At 55.8% G+C, this 17,099-nt stretch overlaps 1 protein-coding gene across 2 annotated transcripts; it reads left to right on the top strand.

Annotated features, from left to right (window-relative positions):
• Positions 1-13,654, top strand: cdk12 (cyclin dependent kinase 12). 2 transcript variants are annotated; one of them, XM_084677271.1, is made up of 15 exons: positions 1-683; positions 801-2,042; positions 3,136-3,786; positions 4,098-4,277; positions 4,386-4,525; positions 4,617-4,787; positions 4,888-5,077; positions 5,203-5,259; positions 6,561-6,662; positions 6,836-6,913; positions 7,039-7,155; positions 7,276-7,407; positions 7,631-7,854; positions 8,001-8,438; positions 11,612-13,654. In XM_084677271.1, the coding sequence occupies exons 2-15, from the start codon at positions 841-843 to the stop codon at positions 12,037-12,039; spliced, it is 4,110 nt and encodes a 1,369-aa protein (XP_084533397.1). In that variant the 5' UTR covers positions 1-683; positions 801-840; the 3' UTR covers positions 12,040-13,654. The 2 variants fall into 2 exon arrangements, with proteins under 2 accessions (XP_084533397.1, XP_084533396.1); XM_084677270.1 differs by having other exon boundaries at positions 4,362-4,525.
• The last annotated feature ends 3,445 nt before the right edge of the window (positions 13,655-17,099 follow it).

Here is a 17,099-nt window from a genome sequence, read left to right as displayed (position 1 = left end):
TTCCGGTTGGAATGAAATCGTGCAGTTGCAGAATTTGCTAGCCACCATAGGAGCCACAATGGCGGTTGTCTTCTTCTGACAGGGCTGTGGATGTTACTAAATCCACTATCATCGCCCTAAAGATAGGCCTGGTTGATTCCCAGAGCCATTGATAATAAACTGGAACATCTACTGCACACGAATATACTATAATTTCAGATCAATATAGAATTTATAATAGAAAAAAATATATTAAAGGGAACATGTAAACAGCACCAACCGGGTCAAGTTTTCATTTTGTTCGTGAAACAACATCGCCTTTTAATGACGGCCTCTACTTGTTTCCGAACTCTAGAGCCGTAAATCTATGGAACAGTAACACCTTTACTAAGTTTGGCACCGGACAAGGGCATCTTAAACAAAAGGGACTTCTTTTTTCCTTTGTTTTTTTCCTTACGAAACAGCATGCTAGCTGAGCAGCAATAGCTGGCTAGCTAAGTTAGCTGGCTAGCTAAATAGAAACGGAGACGAGAGCACACGGCTCCGATTTATTGTTTGGGCCTTTTTCAGCCACTTACCCCAACTAGCCAGCTACATGCTCATGCGTTTTTGGCACTGGCTACCTACTTCGGTATTTTTCTGCTTTGACACACCATGCTGGCGACCTGATTGGAATGCACTTGGATAATGCAAAAGGACTAAACGTGAGCGGCCTGTAATGTTTATGTTGCATGTGTTTTCTGCTTGCTTAGAACACTTGGCATCCTTTTACCGGATTTTTGGAGCACCACTCTCTTGTTAATGTATTTTTTCGGCTACAGAGGCCCACGTTCAGGAGAGGGACCGCCGCTGACGTGAGGAATGCCTGGGTCGGATCGACACCATGGGACCAAGAGGAAGCCGGAATCAAGCACTAACACAGCCCTGCAGCCTCAAACAACTAGCGGCAACAGCGGGCTACACCAGTCCCAGATCCCGCTTCATACCTCTACGGAAAACATGACGAGCAAGGACGGTAAACTTCAGTCGAAATCGTCAATGTCATCTTCATCTTCGAGGCGTAAACGACATAAATCAGCCAAACATGGTCGCGAATCTTCGGTGGCTCAAGGCCTTGTAGTTTCTACCCTTAGCTCGACGTCGCCTCCTACTGTCAACGTCGTGAAGCCATTGGTAGAATATGATGATATCAGTTCCGATTCGGATACGTTTTCGGACCCCCCCTCTGCAAAGCTTTCTGAACGAGGTGCAGGAGAGCGATTAGATCCTACCATAGAGTACGCCAAGGGCGATGGGGGCGGGGCCGTTAGTGGAAGAGATAGTAGAAAGCATCGGCACTCCCGCAAAAAGTCAAAGGACCCAAGTAAAGTTAGAGAGCCTGGGGATGGGCCGCGAAATTACAAGAAGAAAAATAGTAAGGACCGCGACAAAGGGAGCTCTGGGAAGAACAAGGAAAAGGTGGCCTCTGTTGCATCCGTAGCCTCAGGGTCCCGGCGCCAGGGTCAACTAGAAGCCGACCCTGGGCCAAAGCGTGGGGAGTTGCCCCCAGCCACCCACGTACAACCTGCAGCCAGCGTGGGAAGCTCGACTTCCTCCTCCTCCTCCTCCCGCAGCAAGGAGAGAGGCCGCTCAGGGAAATCCCGCAAAGACAAGCAGCAGAGGCGAGAGGAGAGGGGGGAGGCCAGCCGCGGCTCCTCCCTGAAGGACCGGCTAGAGAAGAACCACCGCAAGTCCTCCAAGGGCCACAAGTCCAGCCCCAAGGGCAAGGCCTCGAGCCGGGGCAGCCCTCGCAGGAAGGGAACCGCCTCCGCTCAGTCTCCCAGTCCCAGGAGAGGAGCTGCCAGTGAAAGCCCCCTGAGCAGCCGCTATGGCCAGGAGGGTGATGACAGCTACCACCACAGACGCCGGCCGGCCCAGCAGAGCCCCAGCCCCTACAGGGACATGCCTCGGAGGAGCAGGCAGAGGTCGTCCAGCTACGAGAGGGACAGCAGCCCTTACTCCAGGAGACGGTCCCTCAGCCCGTACGACAACCGCCGCTCGTCCAGCACCAGCCCCATGTCCCGGTGAGTGAACTCCTGGTCGTGAGAGCTAAGCCACGCGCGTTAGACTGGCGAGCTAGTTAGACACTGTATGTCATTCACATTCTTTTTTTGCTCAATGGAAAATCCTCCTGGACTGCCAAATGGCCTTGTTGTGAAGTGACCTTCATGCTAGTGATACGAGGTTGGTGAAATAATGTGTAGTCTGCGCTGTAAGTTGATAGGATAGAAAGATGAGCATGTTTTGCTAAACAGTATTGAGGTGTGGTTACCAGTAAGCCCCACTGTATGTGCTGAAAAAAACATGCACCACCTCTCTTTTGATCTAGATACATTTTTTTCCTCACCCAAGTTTTTTCCTCTCTTACTTTCTGACCCCCCCCCCCCCCTCTAAAAATACCAATTACGTTGGTGCTTTTTCCTTTTTTGGCAAGCTACGTATCAAAAAATAAATGAGGATTGTGACAATTTGCCAGTGTAGCCTAAAGCTGGACGTAAGCGTGGAATAAAGATGTTTATCTTCAGTACAGTATTTTTTTTCTAAAGCACCAAAAACATTTGTATCTTTAAACCAGATCTTCAAAAGGCACACGGCAGTCAGGGCTAGTGGACTCTCAACCTGAGAAAATCCTCAGGTGTTTGGGATCAAACAGGGAGCCAGTGAACCAGAAGGAATGACCTGGTGGCAGAGCAGTGTCCACAATCAGCCATTTTGAGTTTGTGTTGCAGCATGGTAGACCTTGAGCAAAGAGGGGGGGCTTGAAGATCAAACAAAGGCCTCTAGGTTTGTGCTTGTTAAGTAGTAATGCTGATGGTCTAGGTAGTATGTTGAACTGCTAGGGTCTTACTGTTTCTCAACTATACATGGAAAGGCTAGCACTTCAGAAGTGTAATAGTTATCCGTTTGCCATAGTGTAAATGTGGCTGTGTACCACAGTTGTAAAGTGCAGTAGCAGAATCCTAAAGCTCATCGAGGAAAAACGGCATACGCAGCAGTCATTCCTGTGAGCGTCGTCACATGACAGGAAGGCGGTCACGGCTCTGTCCTCACGCCGTGTCTCGTGTGCGCCGCGCCGGACCACGCCAGCTAACCTGCGACCCGTCTCCCCCCCCACAGGCGTTCAGCTCGCTCCAGGAGCCGCTCCCCTCTGCCGTTCTCCTCCCGTCGCTCGTCCTCCCGCTCCCGCGGCAACAAGCACTCGTCCGCGGGGGGCGGGGGGGGCCTGCACAGCAGCCGGCCCGCCAGCCCCTCCCCCCCGGCCTCCCGCCTGCCTCTCAACTCCAGCTTGGGGGCGGAGCTCAGCCGCCGGAAGAAGGAGCGCCAGGCCGCGGTGGCTGCCGCCAAAGGCCCCTCCCCTCCCCATCCGAGCAGGAGCACAGGCCCCTCCTCTCGGGCCCCCAAGGCCGAGGCCAGCCCTCCGGAGAGGGACGCGGCCGCGGACTCCCAGCCCGCCCCCACGCCGCCTGTGCTCCAGGACGCTGCTGTTAGTGAAGAGCCGGGCGCCGCTCCTCCCTCCTCCTTCTCCTCCCCCGCGCCCCCCCTGCCACCCAGCCAGGCTGCCACACATCCCCCTCCCCCCGCGCCGGCCGCCCCTGCCCCCGAGGCCAACCTTCTCCCCCCCACAGCCCTCTCCTCCCACGCCTCCCAGCCCAAATCTCCAGCCCCTGTCCCCACACGCAGCCCAGCGCGCCCCACGCCCCTCCACAAGACCTCCACCCTGCCGCCCCTACCTCTGCCCCCCATGCTGCTGGGAGACTTTCAGGACAGGTAAGGCTCTTGGACAACTCACACGCAGGCTCTTCACACACACACACACACACACACGCACATGTCACAGCTCATCCTGAAGCACCACTTGTTGCCTAGTAAACCAGTCGTCATCAACATAACAACCTCTCCAAACTCAGGTTTCTGCACGCCTGTAGCTGTGTACCCACAGTCGAAAACCCAGGGGTCTTCGATATGCACATTTTAGAAACACAAAATGGAAAACAGCAACTGAAACGCTACTGGCTGAAGGTGTTAATCTTTTGTTGTTCACGAACAATTCTGCCCTCTCGACCTCTCCCCCCCGTCAGTCCAAAGAAGTCCACCCCTCCTCAGAGGTCGTCCCGGAAGGAGAAGGAGGCCCGGGGGCGGCCCTCTCTCATCGACCTGCCTCTCCCCCCCATGCTTTCGGGGGGAGACCCCTCGCCCCCTCAGTCCCCCGTCCAGCGAGCCTCCGCCACCCCCCAGACCACCCTGAAGAAGAGACCAAAGTGAGTTCCTGCCGCCTCAGCCTCCTGCCACATTCCCGTGTTTGCTTGACCCCTCCTGACCTCTTGTGTGTCTCCCTCACCTAGGCTTATCTGTGCCCCCCTCTCCAGGTTCTGCTGCCCGCGCTACGGCGAGAGGAAACAGACCCAGAGCGACTGGGGCAAGCGCTGCGTGGACAAGTTCGACATCATCGGCATCATCGGGGAGGGCACCTACGGCCAGGTGTACAAGGCTAAGGACAAAGACACTGGTGAGGGCCACGACCACGCCCAAGAAACAGGCTGGTGTGTTTGGGTTGTGGGTTGTGCCTGACACTCTCTCTCTGCCCCCCCCCGGGCCAGGCGAGCTGGTGGCTCTGAAGAAGGTCCGCTTGGACAATGAGAAGGAGGGCTTCCCCATCACGGCCATCCGGGAGATCAAGATCCTGCGGCAGCTCAACCACCGCAGCGTGGTCAACATGAAGGAGATCGTCACCGACAAGCAGGACGCCCTCGACTTCAAAAAGGACAAAGGTCGGTTGGAGGAATGGGGGCCCTCCCTCTTGTTAGCTTGTGTGTGTGCGCGTGTTCCTGTCTGTGTGTTCCCTGACTCACCCCCCCCCCCCTCCTCCAGGGGCGTTCTACCTGGTGTTTGAGTACATGGACCATGACCTGATGGGCCTGTTGGAGTCGGGCCTGGTGCAATTCTCCCAGGAGCACGTGCGCAGCTTCATGCGCCAGCTCATGGAGGGCCTGGACTACTGCCACAAGAAGAACTTCCTGCACAGAGACATCAAGTGCTCCAACATCCTGCTCAACAACAGGTAACCTCACTCCAGGCCGGGGGGGGCGGGGGGGAGTTCCCTCAATCGCTGTCCGTCGCTGTTCCTCTCGTCGATGTGAGGTTCTGTGTTCTAACCTCTCGTCGTCTCTCTCTAAACCCGTGCAGCGGTCAGATCAAACTAGCTGACTTTGGTTTGGCCCGCCTCTACAACTCCGAGGAAAGGTGAGACAAAACCGTCGTGTTCTGTGGCGTTTGTATGAGCTTTCACGTTTCCTAAACAGTCCCGGTGCATTTGGAATGGTGCCTCATGGTGCCTCAGCACCGACGTGGTCCCTGGCCCTGCCGCTGGGGAGGTGACGTGTGGTGGGGAGGTGACGTGTGGTGGGGAGGTGACGTGTGGTGGGGAGGTGACGTGTGGTGGGGAGGTGACGTGTGGTGGGGAGGTGACGTGTGGTGGGGAGGTGACGTGTGCTGGGGAGGTGATGTGTGGTGGGGAGGTGACGTGTGGTGGGGAGGTGACGTGTGGTGGGGAGGTGACGTGTGCTGGGGAGGTGACGTGTGCTGGGGAGGTGACGTGTGGTGGGGAGGTGACGTGTGGTGGGGAGGTGACGTGTGGTGGGGAGGTGACGTGTGCTGGGGAGGTGACGTGTGGTGGGGAGGTGACGTGTGCTGGGGAGGTGACGTGTGGTGGGGAGGTGACGTGTGGTGGGGAGGTGACGTGTGCTGGGGAGGTGACGTGTGGTGGGGAGGTGACGTGTGGTGGGGAGGTGACGTGTGGTGGGGAGGTGACGTGTGGTGGGGAGGTGACGTGTGGTGGGGAGGTGACGTGTGGTGGGGAGGTGACGTGTGCTGGGGAGGTGATGTGTGGTGGGGAGGTGACGTGTGGTGGGGAGGTGACGTGTGCTGGGGAGGTGACGTGTGCTGGGGAGGTGACGTGTGGTGGGGAGGTGACGTGTGGTGGGGAGGTGACGTGTGGTGGGGAGGTGACGTGTGGTGGGGAGGTGACGTGTGCTGGGGAGGTGACGTGTGGTGGGGAGGTGACGTGTGCTGGGGAGGTGACGTGTGGTGGGGAGGTGACGTGTGGTGGGGAGGTGACGTGTGCTGGAGAGGTGACGTGTGGTGGGGAGGTGACGTGTGGTGGGGAGGTGACGTGTGGTGGGGAGGTGACGTGTGGTGGGGAGGTGACGTGTGGTGGGGAAGTGACGTGTGGTGGGAGGTGACGTGTGCTGGGAGGTGACGTGTGCTGGGGAGGTGACGTGTGCTGGGGAGGTGACGTGTGCTGGGGAGGTGACGTGTGGTGGGGAGGTGACGTGTGCTGGGGAGGTGACGTGTGCTGGGGAGGTGACGTGTGGTGGGAGGTGACGTGTGCTGGGGAGGTGACGTGTGGTGGGGAGGTGACGTGTGGTGGTCGGTGACGTGTGCTGGGGAGGTGACGTGTGGTGGGAGGTGACGTGTGCTGGGGAGGTGACGTGTGGTGTGGAACCTGAGGGAAGACCCTCACTGTCCTTTCCTCTTGCCTGCAGTCGGCCATACACTAATAAAGTCATCACTCTGTGGTACCGCCCCCCCGAGCTGCTCCTGGGAGAAGAGAGGTACTCTCCAGCCATCGATGTCTGGAGTTGTGGGTCAGTACACACACACAGATACACACAGACAAATGCTGCTGTTTCATAGACACCTTCTAGGTAAACTTCAAGAGAAAAATAAATAAAACACTATCACAGTCTGTTTGCAACATGTCGCTGTAACGCTAGCTCGGCCGGCGCCTAACTGTGATTCCCTGCTGCCTGTGCCCCAGGTGTATTCTGGGAGAACTCTTCACCAAGAAGCCCATCTTCCAGGCCAACCAGGAGCTCCTGCAGCTGGAGCTGATCAGGTGAGCTGCCGCCCCCTGCTGGACGCGTCAGAGAGACGCACGCCTCCGACCTCTGAAACTCACCCAGTGTGCCTCCCTCCTGACCCTGTCCCTCTCTTGCCCCATGTCCCCCCCCCCCCCACCAGCCGTCTGTGTGGGAGCCCCTGCCCAGCCGCCTGGCCCGACGTCATCAAGCTGCCCTACTTCAACACCATGAAACCCAAGAAGCAGTACCGCCGAAGACTGCGGGAGGAGTTTGCCTTGTACGTATGCCCCTGAACGCTAGCCGCGCGCACGCTCACGCCTCTGGGCCCCCGGGGGACCCGGCCCCGGGGGGCCCTATGTGCTCGTAGCGTCCTGAGTCGCTCTCTCCTCTCCTCCAGCCTGCCCGCTCAGGCTCTGGACCTGCTGGACCGCATGCTGACCCTCGACCCCGCCAGGCGATGCTCCTCCGAGCAGGCCCTCAGCAGTGACTTCCTGTGCAACGTGGAGCCCAGCAAGATGCCCCCGCCCGAGTGAGTGGCTGCTCTCCGTCCCCCGCACCAGTGGTTCCCAACCCTGGTCCTCAGGGACCCCCCTGTCCTGCATGTTTTAGACGTTTCCCTGCTCCCAGGGTTGGGAACCACTGCCCTACACGGTCCAGCCAGGGTCTGGGAATACACACACACACACACACACCCTGCTGTGTCCCTGGTCCCCTCTCTGATGCTACGTGTGTGTGTGTGTGTGTGTGTGCAGTCTTCCTCACTGGCAGGACTGCCACGAGCTGTGGAGTAAGAAGAGGCGTCGCCAGCGTCAGAGTGGGCTGCCCGAGGACGTGCCTGTGCCCAAAGTGCCCCGGAAGGACCCCACGGGGGCCTCCGGCGGAGAGAACAGCCGGCCCCAGGCCAGCCCCGCCGGAGCCCCGCCTCCACCTCCCGGACGCCCGCCCTCCGCTGCCATCTCAGCCAATGAACTCGCAGGTTCGGACGAACATGTCGTTACCATAGGTTGAGTCGTTTTGAGGGACGTGGTGTTTGGCGACGTGTTGAGTGTTTCTCGCAGTAACTTTTTTTTTCTTCTTGTGTGTGTTTGTGTGATGCGTGCGCTTGCGTGCGTGTGCGTGCAGGGCTGGGAGCTGCAGCAGACCAGCTGAACCAGACAGAGCTAGCCCTGCTGCTGAACCTGCTGCAGAGACAGACAGACCTGAGCGTGCCCCAGATGGCCCAGCTCTTGGGCTCCTCCAGCCAGCCGCAGCTGGAGGGCTCGAGTCGGCCCCCGGCCCCAGCCAGCGAGGCCTCCCGCCACCAGAGGGCCTCAGAGGACCAGGGGCCAACCAGGCCGGCCTCCCAGCCCCCAGAGCCCCCCCCCGAGCCCCGGGGGCTGTCCCCAGCCCCTGGAGACCCGCCCCTTAGCCAGGAAGACCAGGCTAGCTTGCTGGCCCTCCTACTGGGCCAGTTAATCAAGCCACAGGCTGAAGGGGCGGAGCAAGGGGATGAAACCAATGGTGTCCAATCAGAAGAGGCGATGACCCGTGGTCCCTCTGCCTCCAGTGCTGATCGCAAGGGCAAGTCTGGGTACAGTCTTTAGGGGGCGGAGCAGAGAGAGAGAGAGAGAGGGTCAGGGTGGATCTCTCACAGGACTGGTGGGTGGGGCTAGGGAGGCTAGGGGGGGGCAGAGACCAGAGAGGTTTGTGGCCCTTCCTTGGTTTCCTGTCAAGATTACAGATCATGCAGACCGCGCTCTCTAAAAGAAAGCTATAGAATACTTTTAAACTATTCGACCAGATCCGAGGAAACAAAATTCAAAATTGGAACGAAAGAAGCTCTAAATGTGCTTCACAATATTAAAGTTGGTTATTTGGACTACTTAGTTCATGGGCAAATCAAATGATTCTGCTATCTCTGCCCCCCTCTTCTCCCCCCCCCCCCCCCCCTCCCCACACTTCCTCTATCGTCATGGCAGTCCCAACTCCACATCTGTGTCACCCATCTCTCCCCCTCCGGACTCCTCTCACCACCTCACACACACTGTATCTGGTATCACGCACTCACGCAGCTGACAAGAACCTCCAGGCGGCCCCCAGAGGGGCTCCGAGTGACCCTGCTGACATGGACTGGGCCCTGCCCACATCGACATGGTCTGACTGGTGTCATCTAGTGTAGTATCACGCTATCAGAAACACCAAGTTCTCACTGTCCCCTCCCTGTCCCTTCACCCTCACCCCCCTCCCACCTCTGTCCCTTCACCCTCACCCCTCCCCTCCCTGTCCCTTCACCCTCACCCCTCCCACCCCTGTCCCCTCCCTGTCCCTTCACCCTCACCCCTCCCCTCCCTGTCCCTTCACCCTCACCCCTCCCCTCCCTGTCCCTTCACCCTCACCCCTGTCCCCTCCCTGTCCCTTCACCCTCACCCCTCCCCTCCCTGTCCCTTCACCCTCACCCCTGTCCCCTCCCTGTCCCTTCACCCTCACCCCTCCCCTCCCTGTCCCTTCACCCTCACCCCTCCCCTCCCTGTCCCTACACCCTCACCCCTCCCTGTCCCTTCACCCTCACCCCTCCCCTCCCTGTCCCTTCACCCTCACCCCTCCCCTCCCTGTCCCTTCACCCTCACCCCTCCCCTCCCTGTCCCTTCACCCTCACCCCTCCCCTCCCTGTCCCTTCACCCTCACCCCTCCCCTCCCTGTCCCTTCACCCTCACCCCTCCCCTCCCTGTCCCTTCACCCTCACCCCTCCCCTCCCTGTCCCTTCACCCTCACCCCTGTCCCCTCCCTGTCCCTTCACCCTCACCCCTCCCTGTCCCTTCACCCTCACCCCTCCCCTCCCTGTCCCTTCACCCTCACCCCTCCCCTCCCTGTCCCTTCACCCTCACCCCTCCCCTCCCTGTCCCTTCACCCTCACCCCTGTCCCCTCCCTGTCCCTTCACCCTCACCCCTCCCCTCCCTGTCCCTTCACCCTCACCCCTCCCCTCCCTGTCCCTTCACCCTCACCCCTCCCACCCCTGTCCCCTCCCTGTCCCTTCACCCTCACCCCTCCCTGTCCCTTCACCCTCACCCCTCCCACCCCTGTCCCCTCCCTGTCCCTTCACCCTCACCCCTCCCACCCCTGTCCCCTCCCTGTCCCTTCACCCTCACCCCTCCCCTCCCTGTCCCTTCACCCTCACCCCTGTCCCCTCCCTGTCCCTTCACCCTCACCCCTGTCCCCTCCCTGTCCCTTCACCCTCACCCCTCCCCTCCCTGTCCCTTCACCCTCACCCCTGTCCCCTCCCTGTCCCTTCACCCTCACCCCTCCCTGTCCCTTCACCCTCACCCCTCCCCTCCCTGTCCCTTCACCCTCACCCCTCCCCTCCCTGTCCCTTCACCCTCACCCCTCCCCTCCCTGTCCCTTCACCCTCACCCCTCCCCTCCCTGTCCCTTCACCCTCACCCCTCCCCTCCCTGTCCCTTCACCCTCACCCCTCCCCTCCCTGTCCCTTCACCCTCACCCCTCCCCTCCCTGTCCCTTCACCCTCACCCCTCCCCTCCCTGTCCCTTCACCCTCACCCCTCCCCTCCCTGTCCCTTCACCCTCACCCCTCCCCTCCCTGTCCCTTCACCCTCACCCCTCCCCTCCCTGTCCCTTCACCCTCACCCCTCCCCTCCCTGTCCCTTCACCCTCACCTCTGACCCCCTTCCTGTCTCTTCACCCCTCTCTTATTCTCACTCTTGTTTTTCTCATTATGTGGATTGTTTTTCACTCAGAAACATTGCTTTAGAAACGGTCTGTAATGTCAGCCTTTTTATGACGTCTAATAAATTATCAAGTGGAAATAAATGTTTTGAACCTTAGACTTCACCTGCATGTGTTTCTTTTAACTTTCATTTAAAACACACATTTGTCTTTTTTTTTTTTTTTTTTGTTGTTGGTGATGTCTATTTTCAGTTACCCTGTGGGTCATGTGACTTGTCTGTTATCTGTTGTGACTGAGGCCCTCTCTCTCTGGAGACACCCTGCTCGCTTTGGAAGGGTTGCAACACAATTACTGTGGAAACAGCCGTGGCAACAGTGTAGCTGGGTAGCCATGACCAGGAGACTGACTTATAGTCGAGCAGTGTGTTGACGTGGTCTCTAGTGTGGTTCCCTCACATAACAACTCTGCCTGCCCCTAGCTCAATAGCTACTCTGAATATGTTACCCCCCTGTGCTCTGTTCATCATGGTTTGGGGGTTAGTTTGGAAGTGGGTGGTCCACAACTACATAAGATTTACATGTGTGACATGTTATTTTCTAATCTATGGTGAGGGGATGAAGGGTTTAAATAGCGAGGCATTCTCTGGTGAGTGTTCTTCACTACCTCCATGAGAGTTAGCTTCCTATAGAGGTCATCGAGCACAGATCTCCATGAGCTTTGGGCTGTGCGTATATCACAGTCATGATCACTGTTGGTTAACTAGTGACAAAGACTTCTGATTTCTCACTTATTGGTTGGCGAAACCTAAGACCATATTTTCAACAGTTTTTATTCTAGTCAAGTCAACTTCCAGGATCAGGCAAGTCGTATGATGTGCCCAGGTCTCCCCCTAGTGGGGGATCTGTGCAATTAAACTTTGAATTCAGATTCATTTGTATGGACCCTCCTTTCTCCTCCTTATGTGTGTACCACAGGGTATTTCAGGTCTACCTACAGCATAATTTGCCCTGTTATAAAACTGCTGTTTGGTATGTTACACTGTAGCTAACCCACTTGTCTGTGACTCTACTTAGATGGTGCTGTGACAAAGCGAAAAGCCGTCGGGGCAAACCAGCCTCCCCCGTCTTCAGAACGCCGCCCCCCCTCCCCCCCAGGACCTCCCCCTCCGGCCCGCCCCCCAGCTGGCGTCCAGCCCCCCGGCTCCGAGGCCCAGCCCGGCCAGGACCTCAACCCCGCCGTAGCGGCAGCCCTGCTGCAGCTCATCTCCCAGCAGGACCCCGAGGCTGGCGGCCCCCCCCAGCCCAGCAAGGACCCTTCCCCTGCCGTGGGCACGCCCATCAGGGGACAGCCGCCCCCCGCCTGGGGGGCAGACACGCCCCCTAAACCCTCGCCTGGTAACGAGGCCCCTGCAGGACTGGCCTCCGCCAGCGCCGCCCCTGCGGCCACAGCACAGTTCCCCAAGGACCAGGACCTCCGCTTTGCCCATGGAGCTGGTCGCTGACCGCGGTGGCGTCCCTGGGTCACGGGGCCTGGGTAGCAGGGGGCCCGGGGCAGCGACGGACACCAGTGATGAAGAGGATGTGGACTCGGTCTCTCACAAGGTGGGAGCAACTGCTTTGCGGAGTCCGGGCCGGCCGGAACGATCCGACGGCAGCTCGCGGGAGGCAGTCTAGATCTGGGTGGTGTTTGTGGACTGGTGGTGGTGCTGACTCGCATCGCCGACCTTGCCTTCCTTCCTTCCTCCCTTCCTCCTTCCTCATAGTGCTGGCTGATCCTTGGTCCAGCTCCCACACATGGAATGTGATTTCGCTGTCGATCAATTCTTTTTGTTTTTCGTTTTTCTTTCGAGTATATCTAATGATTGTCAAGTGTTTACTGCCGCGCCCACTACTGACGAGGCTGTGAGCGTGGGTGTTTTGGAGTCTGGTGACGTCCGGGTCGACCTGCAGGGTAGGCTGGTGACGTCAGGGTCGACCTGCAGGGTAGGCTGGTCTGGTGACGTCAGGGTCGACCTGCAGGGTAGGCTGGTGACGTCAGGGTCGACCTGCAGGGTAGGCTGGTGACGTCAGGGTCGACCTGCAGGGTAGGCTGGTGACGTCAGGGTCGACCTGCAGGGTAGGCTGGTGACGTCAGGGTCGACCTGCAGGTAGGCTGGTGTGGGTAGTGTTTGTGACCAGCCAGGTTTACACAGCTGGTGTGCGTGCGCTGGTGAATGGAGGTAGGCTTGGATCCTCATCAGGAAATGTGCAGGTACAGTCCTAAACACTGGGGAGAGCTCCCAATCTTCAACTTTGCCTCCTCTGTGACCTTAGAGACCCCTGAATGACCTTTGCCCCCCCCCCCCCCCCAGATAAGTGCTTTCTTTGTTTTGTTTGTTTACCTCTGTTCTAGAAGGCTCATGCAGAGAAGACAGAAGATAACAGAAATATACAATTGCCCTTTTCATTTGTCCTTATCTCGAGACAAAGGTGCTGAAGATGGTCCTTTGTCTCCCTCGTTGGTCCGTCACACCTTCATATAGCACTGCTTCATGGCGTTTAACCTGCAGAGATGGACAGGTCCACTGACAGCACACACCGACTCTGTAGTAACAGCTTTATGTGCCTGTAGCCTTCATGCTCCCCCTCATTACTCACACTGCAGAGCCACTACAGTTAAGGACACGTCTCTCTCTGTCTCTCTCTCTGTCTCTCTCTGTCTCTCTCTCTGTCTCTCTCTCTCTCTGATAGCTCCATGCTCTCTCTTCGACCTCACCAACCCTGTCAAGTCACTCTTTCCCAGCTACACGGCTACCTGTCCGTGTCCCCTCAGCCAGGACGGCTGTGGAGCTTCTCCTGACGGTCTCTGAAAGCCTGCTGTGCCGTCTGGCCCTCTGGCCCCCAGACCAGACCTCTCCTCCTCCCTGATCAACTGTGCAGCAAAAGCTTTTTGTGTGATTCTTTTTTACTTACAAGTTACATGCAGAAATAATGGTCCATGGTTTTGTTTTTGTTTTGATTTGTGAAGGGGCAATGGAGATGATCTCAACTAGTGTCAAGTGACTGTAAAAAATGATATTTTGTAATATGTGTTTTTTTTGGTTAAGTTTAATAAAAGGAAATCATGTGACCAATTAATATCTGGGCTAATTGTCTTTTTGTGGTTGTTCAGATAATGACCACCAGGTGGCACCGTTTCTTACTTTTCCACAACCAGCTCAAACGCTTACAAATGGGAAATGATGAAGGTAAATGTGCGTGTAATGTTTTAAACCAAGTGACCAAATATTACAGAACATTTTGCCAAACTTTTTTAGCAAAGCCATTTGAAAAGGTGTCGTCTCGACCTCGAGGTGGTAGAAGGTTCACAGCTGTCGCATTTTGTGTCGGATCGTGTAAGAGCCTGTCAGTGCGTCCCTGATTTCCATCTCTCTCAATTGTCCCCAGACCAGTCACTTGGCATGGTTACAGACACGCTCACCACCCCCCCGCCCCACCAAGCAGACACAAGCCCAGCTGAGCTCTCTGGGTTGGGTGAGGGATCTGTTAGAGTGCTGGCGATAGGAGCCACACCTTCCCCTCCCTCTCGCCTGGCGCGTGTGAATGAGAGCCGTGTGTGTCCGTGCGGCCCGTGAGTGTAGCGGGGTGTAGGTGTGTGTGTGTGTGTTTCCGTCCCCCTCGCCTCGCGGGGCTCAGCATGACGGGGAATGTGCCCGTGGGGAGTTTCTGCAGGAGACGAAGTGACCGGCTCCAGTGCCAAGTCACAGAGACAAGGAGAATAAATCAGGATTGAGGAGAAGGGAGTGGGGGCAGTCTAGACTCTCCCATCAATCAGGGGAGCACCTCGGGGTTGGGGGCCTGCCCATAAATGTGCCATCCTGCCAGTCGGGTCCTCATCCTCTCCTCGGCGAGAGGCAGTCTCGTTGCGGTCAGCGCCTCCATTCTGTCCCAAGCACCTTCTGTTCCTCGCGCTCTCTTCCAGGGGCTCTAGAATGTGGGGTCTGGATCCTCTTGGATCGGGCTGCCCCGTGGTCTGGGCAACCGAGCCTCAGCCTGACTTGAGTGTGTGTGTGTGCACGCGTGTTCTTCCGCACACACACGCGTGTTGGTGGGATGTTGCGTGATCCTGTGTGTGTGTGTGTTTCCTGCTCCTGTGTTCTCCAGCAGAGAGCGGGAGCCTTGGTGCGCCCTAGCTGCTGTGGTTTGATGTTGAGTTTGATGACGGAGGCTCTTTGATCAGTCGTGGTGTTGTCGTCTCCGTGAGGGGAGGAGGGGGGGGTGGGGGGCCCCAGCAGCACCACAGACACAGTCCCTCTCATGCACAAGCCACCCGGACTAATGAACACACAAGTTGGATTTCAGAACTCTTTCAAAAGTCACACAAGCTTGCGGGAGAAATCTGTATTCCTTATCCGAAACTGAACATTAACAACCCACGCCACAACCAACCCCCCCCCCCACACACACACTCACACACTCACACACACACTATTCTCTTGACCATCTTTGCCTCGACATTTTATGTTTGTCATTTCCTTTATGGTTGCTTTGTTATTTATGTGATGTTTCGAAAGCTGATTGACTTTACTCCGTTAGTGATGTATGCTTTACTGCAACAGTGTTTTATTGGTGCCATAACACGAGATGTATTTCCACTCTGTTTATAGTGTACCAAATGGTGTCACAATCTCATTACCAAAAAGGGTGGAGAAAGTATTCTTGTCATTTGGATCCAGTCCTCCCATCAACTCCTTGTTTCTCTGCTTGGCCTATTTTGATCACTTTCTGATGCTATCTTTCAAATGGTCATTTTACGCAGCCAAAAATGTTGTATTTATTAATCTTTGATTTTTCATTTTTTTACTAATATCACGCGTGTTGCCTCCATCATCCTTCACATGCTGGGGTCTGGCGCGGGCTGCCTGGGAGTCGAGCTGTTTCCTGACACACAGGAAGAAGGCCTTGCATTGCGTTTTTGCTCCACCTATTTCTGTCTGTTGGCACGACCCGCTTTAAGGCAGGCGTTGCTGGGATAGCATGCAGGGTGGGGGTTGGGGATGGAGGGGGTCTGGAGCCCTGCAGGACCACTTGTGCTGGAGCTCATTTGCACAGCGACACTTAATTGGCTACAACAATTAATTAATGTGTTGGAAAGTTGGCACAAAAAGTTTCGTTAAGAGGGTTTTAATAAGCAATTAGAGGGAAACCAGAGGAGAGAGGGAATTACCAGAGAAGAAAAGAGAAAAGAAGAGAGAGGAAGTCATAGGAGTGTAGCAGTCGTGAACATGCGGGTTAGCATGTTTTGCATGTTACAAGACAAAGCCTTCCTCTCTGACCTTCCCCACTGTCGTGCAGACTGTGTCGAGAGCGTACAGGGCCTCGGTATGGTGGGATTACTGTGCTTCCTGACGGTGCTGTTGTTGTTTGTAGTGGACCGGAACACGCTGGTGTGGATGCTGCTCCTCTTCCTTCCTCCCTCCCTCCCTCCCTCCTCCTCCTCCTCCCTTCACTTCTTGTCCCAGTGCCCAGTGTAAAAGATCGCATGACTAATGAGTGGAGCAGGTTGGAATCCTGGGGAAGATGTCCTTGGAAGACGAATGCATTTTCAGCAGAATAATTAACTTAATTAACAAATTCACATGCATATTCATCAGCCTATTAATGTCTGCTCCGCGCAGCTTGATGAGCAATGCAGTAATAACCATTTCATTTACATACTGCATCCACTCTCTTACCCTTACTGAAAAAGAGAAAGACAAATAATGTCAACGAGTGTTTATATGGGAGCTTACACAACTTGCCGACTTCACATGAATCTGCAGCATGTTATCTGCAGAACATTGTTCAGGGCAATATTACATCCTGATGTCAGAAACACCTTTACACTGATTTCTGCAAAGTTTCTTTTAGACTGTTTACTTTCAAACTCAAAGGATGTGTCAGTTAACTTTCAACAGAATTGAAAGAGATTTATATTGTTTCGTAGCATCCCTCCCCCTTTTCTATCTCCTCTTGTGCTTCCTCTCTCGCTCCCTGATGCTCCCTCTCTCTTGCTCTCGTTTCCTGGTTGCATCTCTCTCCTTGTTATTTATTCATCCTTATCAGACTTGTCTTTAATTTATTTATTTGTTGCTTTTGAAGTTGTACTCGTCTGTCTGTCAGTCTGTGTTTGTGAGGGCTCGTGTGTGGCTGGCAACTTGAACGCTTGTGACAGTTACTTTTTTTCTCGCGTTATGTGTGGTATGTTTGTTAATTTGGTGTGTGTGTGTGTGTGTGCTGTGCTGGTATTCTGAGAACATCTTTCTCTTTCTGCTGTTGTCATTGATGGAATGTTTGTGTATTTAACTCTGAGTCTGAACATGCATAATCATGGGCTCTTACCATTGTCTGTGTATTTTAGTTTGAAGCTTTGAGGGAACTTCTACAATGCTTTTGAGGGCTCATGTGTTTAGTTGTGTGTGTGTGTGTTTAGAGTGTGACAGGCCAAATGATTCCATTCCACAATGTAAAAGTTCAGCTTTATTTGTACCCAGAGATAGACTTGGTCTACACTGGATGAGTTTTACAAAGTGGATTCAATAAA

Source organism: Hypomesus nipponensis, chromosome 17 (assembly GCF_054491055.1).
Source record: "Hypomesus nipponensis isolate SF chromosome 17, ASM5449105v1, whole genome shotgun sequence".
Classification (NCBI taxonomy): domain Eukaryota; kingdom Metazoa; phylum Chordata; class Actinopteri; order Osmeriformes; family Osmeridae; genus Hypomesus; species Hypomesus nipponensis.
Note: the sequence above shows the minus strand (reverse complement) of the source record. Positions and strands in the feature narration are given on the sequence as shown.

Bases quoted from the DNA above. Each gene is read 5' to 3' on its own strand.
- cdk12 (XM_084677270.1), top strand. From the start codon at position 841: ATGCCTGGGTCGGATCGACACCATGGGACCAAGAGGAAGCCGGAATCA. The intron at 4,526-4,616 runs GTGAGGGCCACG...CCCCCGGGCCAG, and splicing joins GGCTAAGGACAAAGACACTG to GCGAGCTGGTGGCTCTGAAG. The intron at 7,156-7,275 runs GTACGTATGCCC...CCTCTCCTCCAG, and splicing joins CTGCGGGAGGAGTTTGCCTT to CCTGCCCGCTCAGGCTCTGG.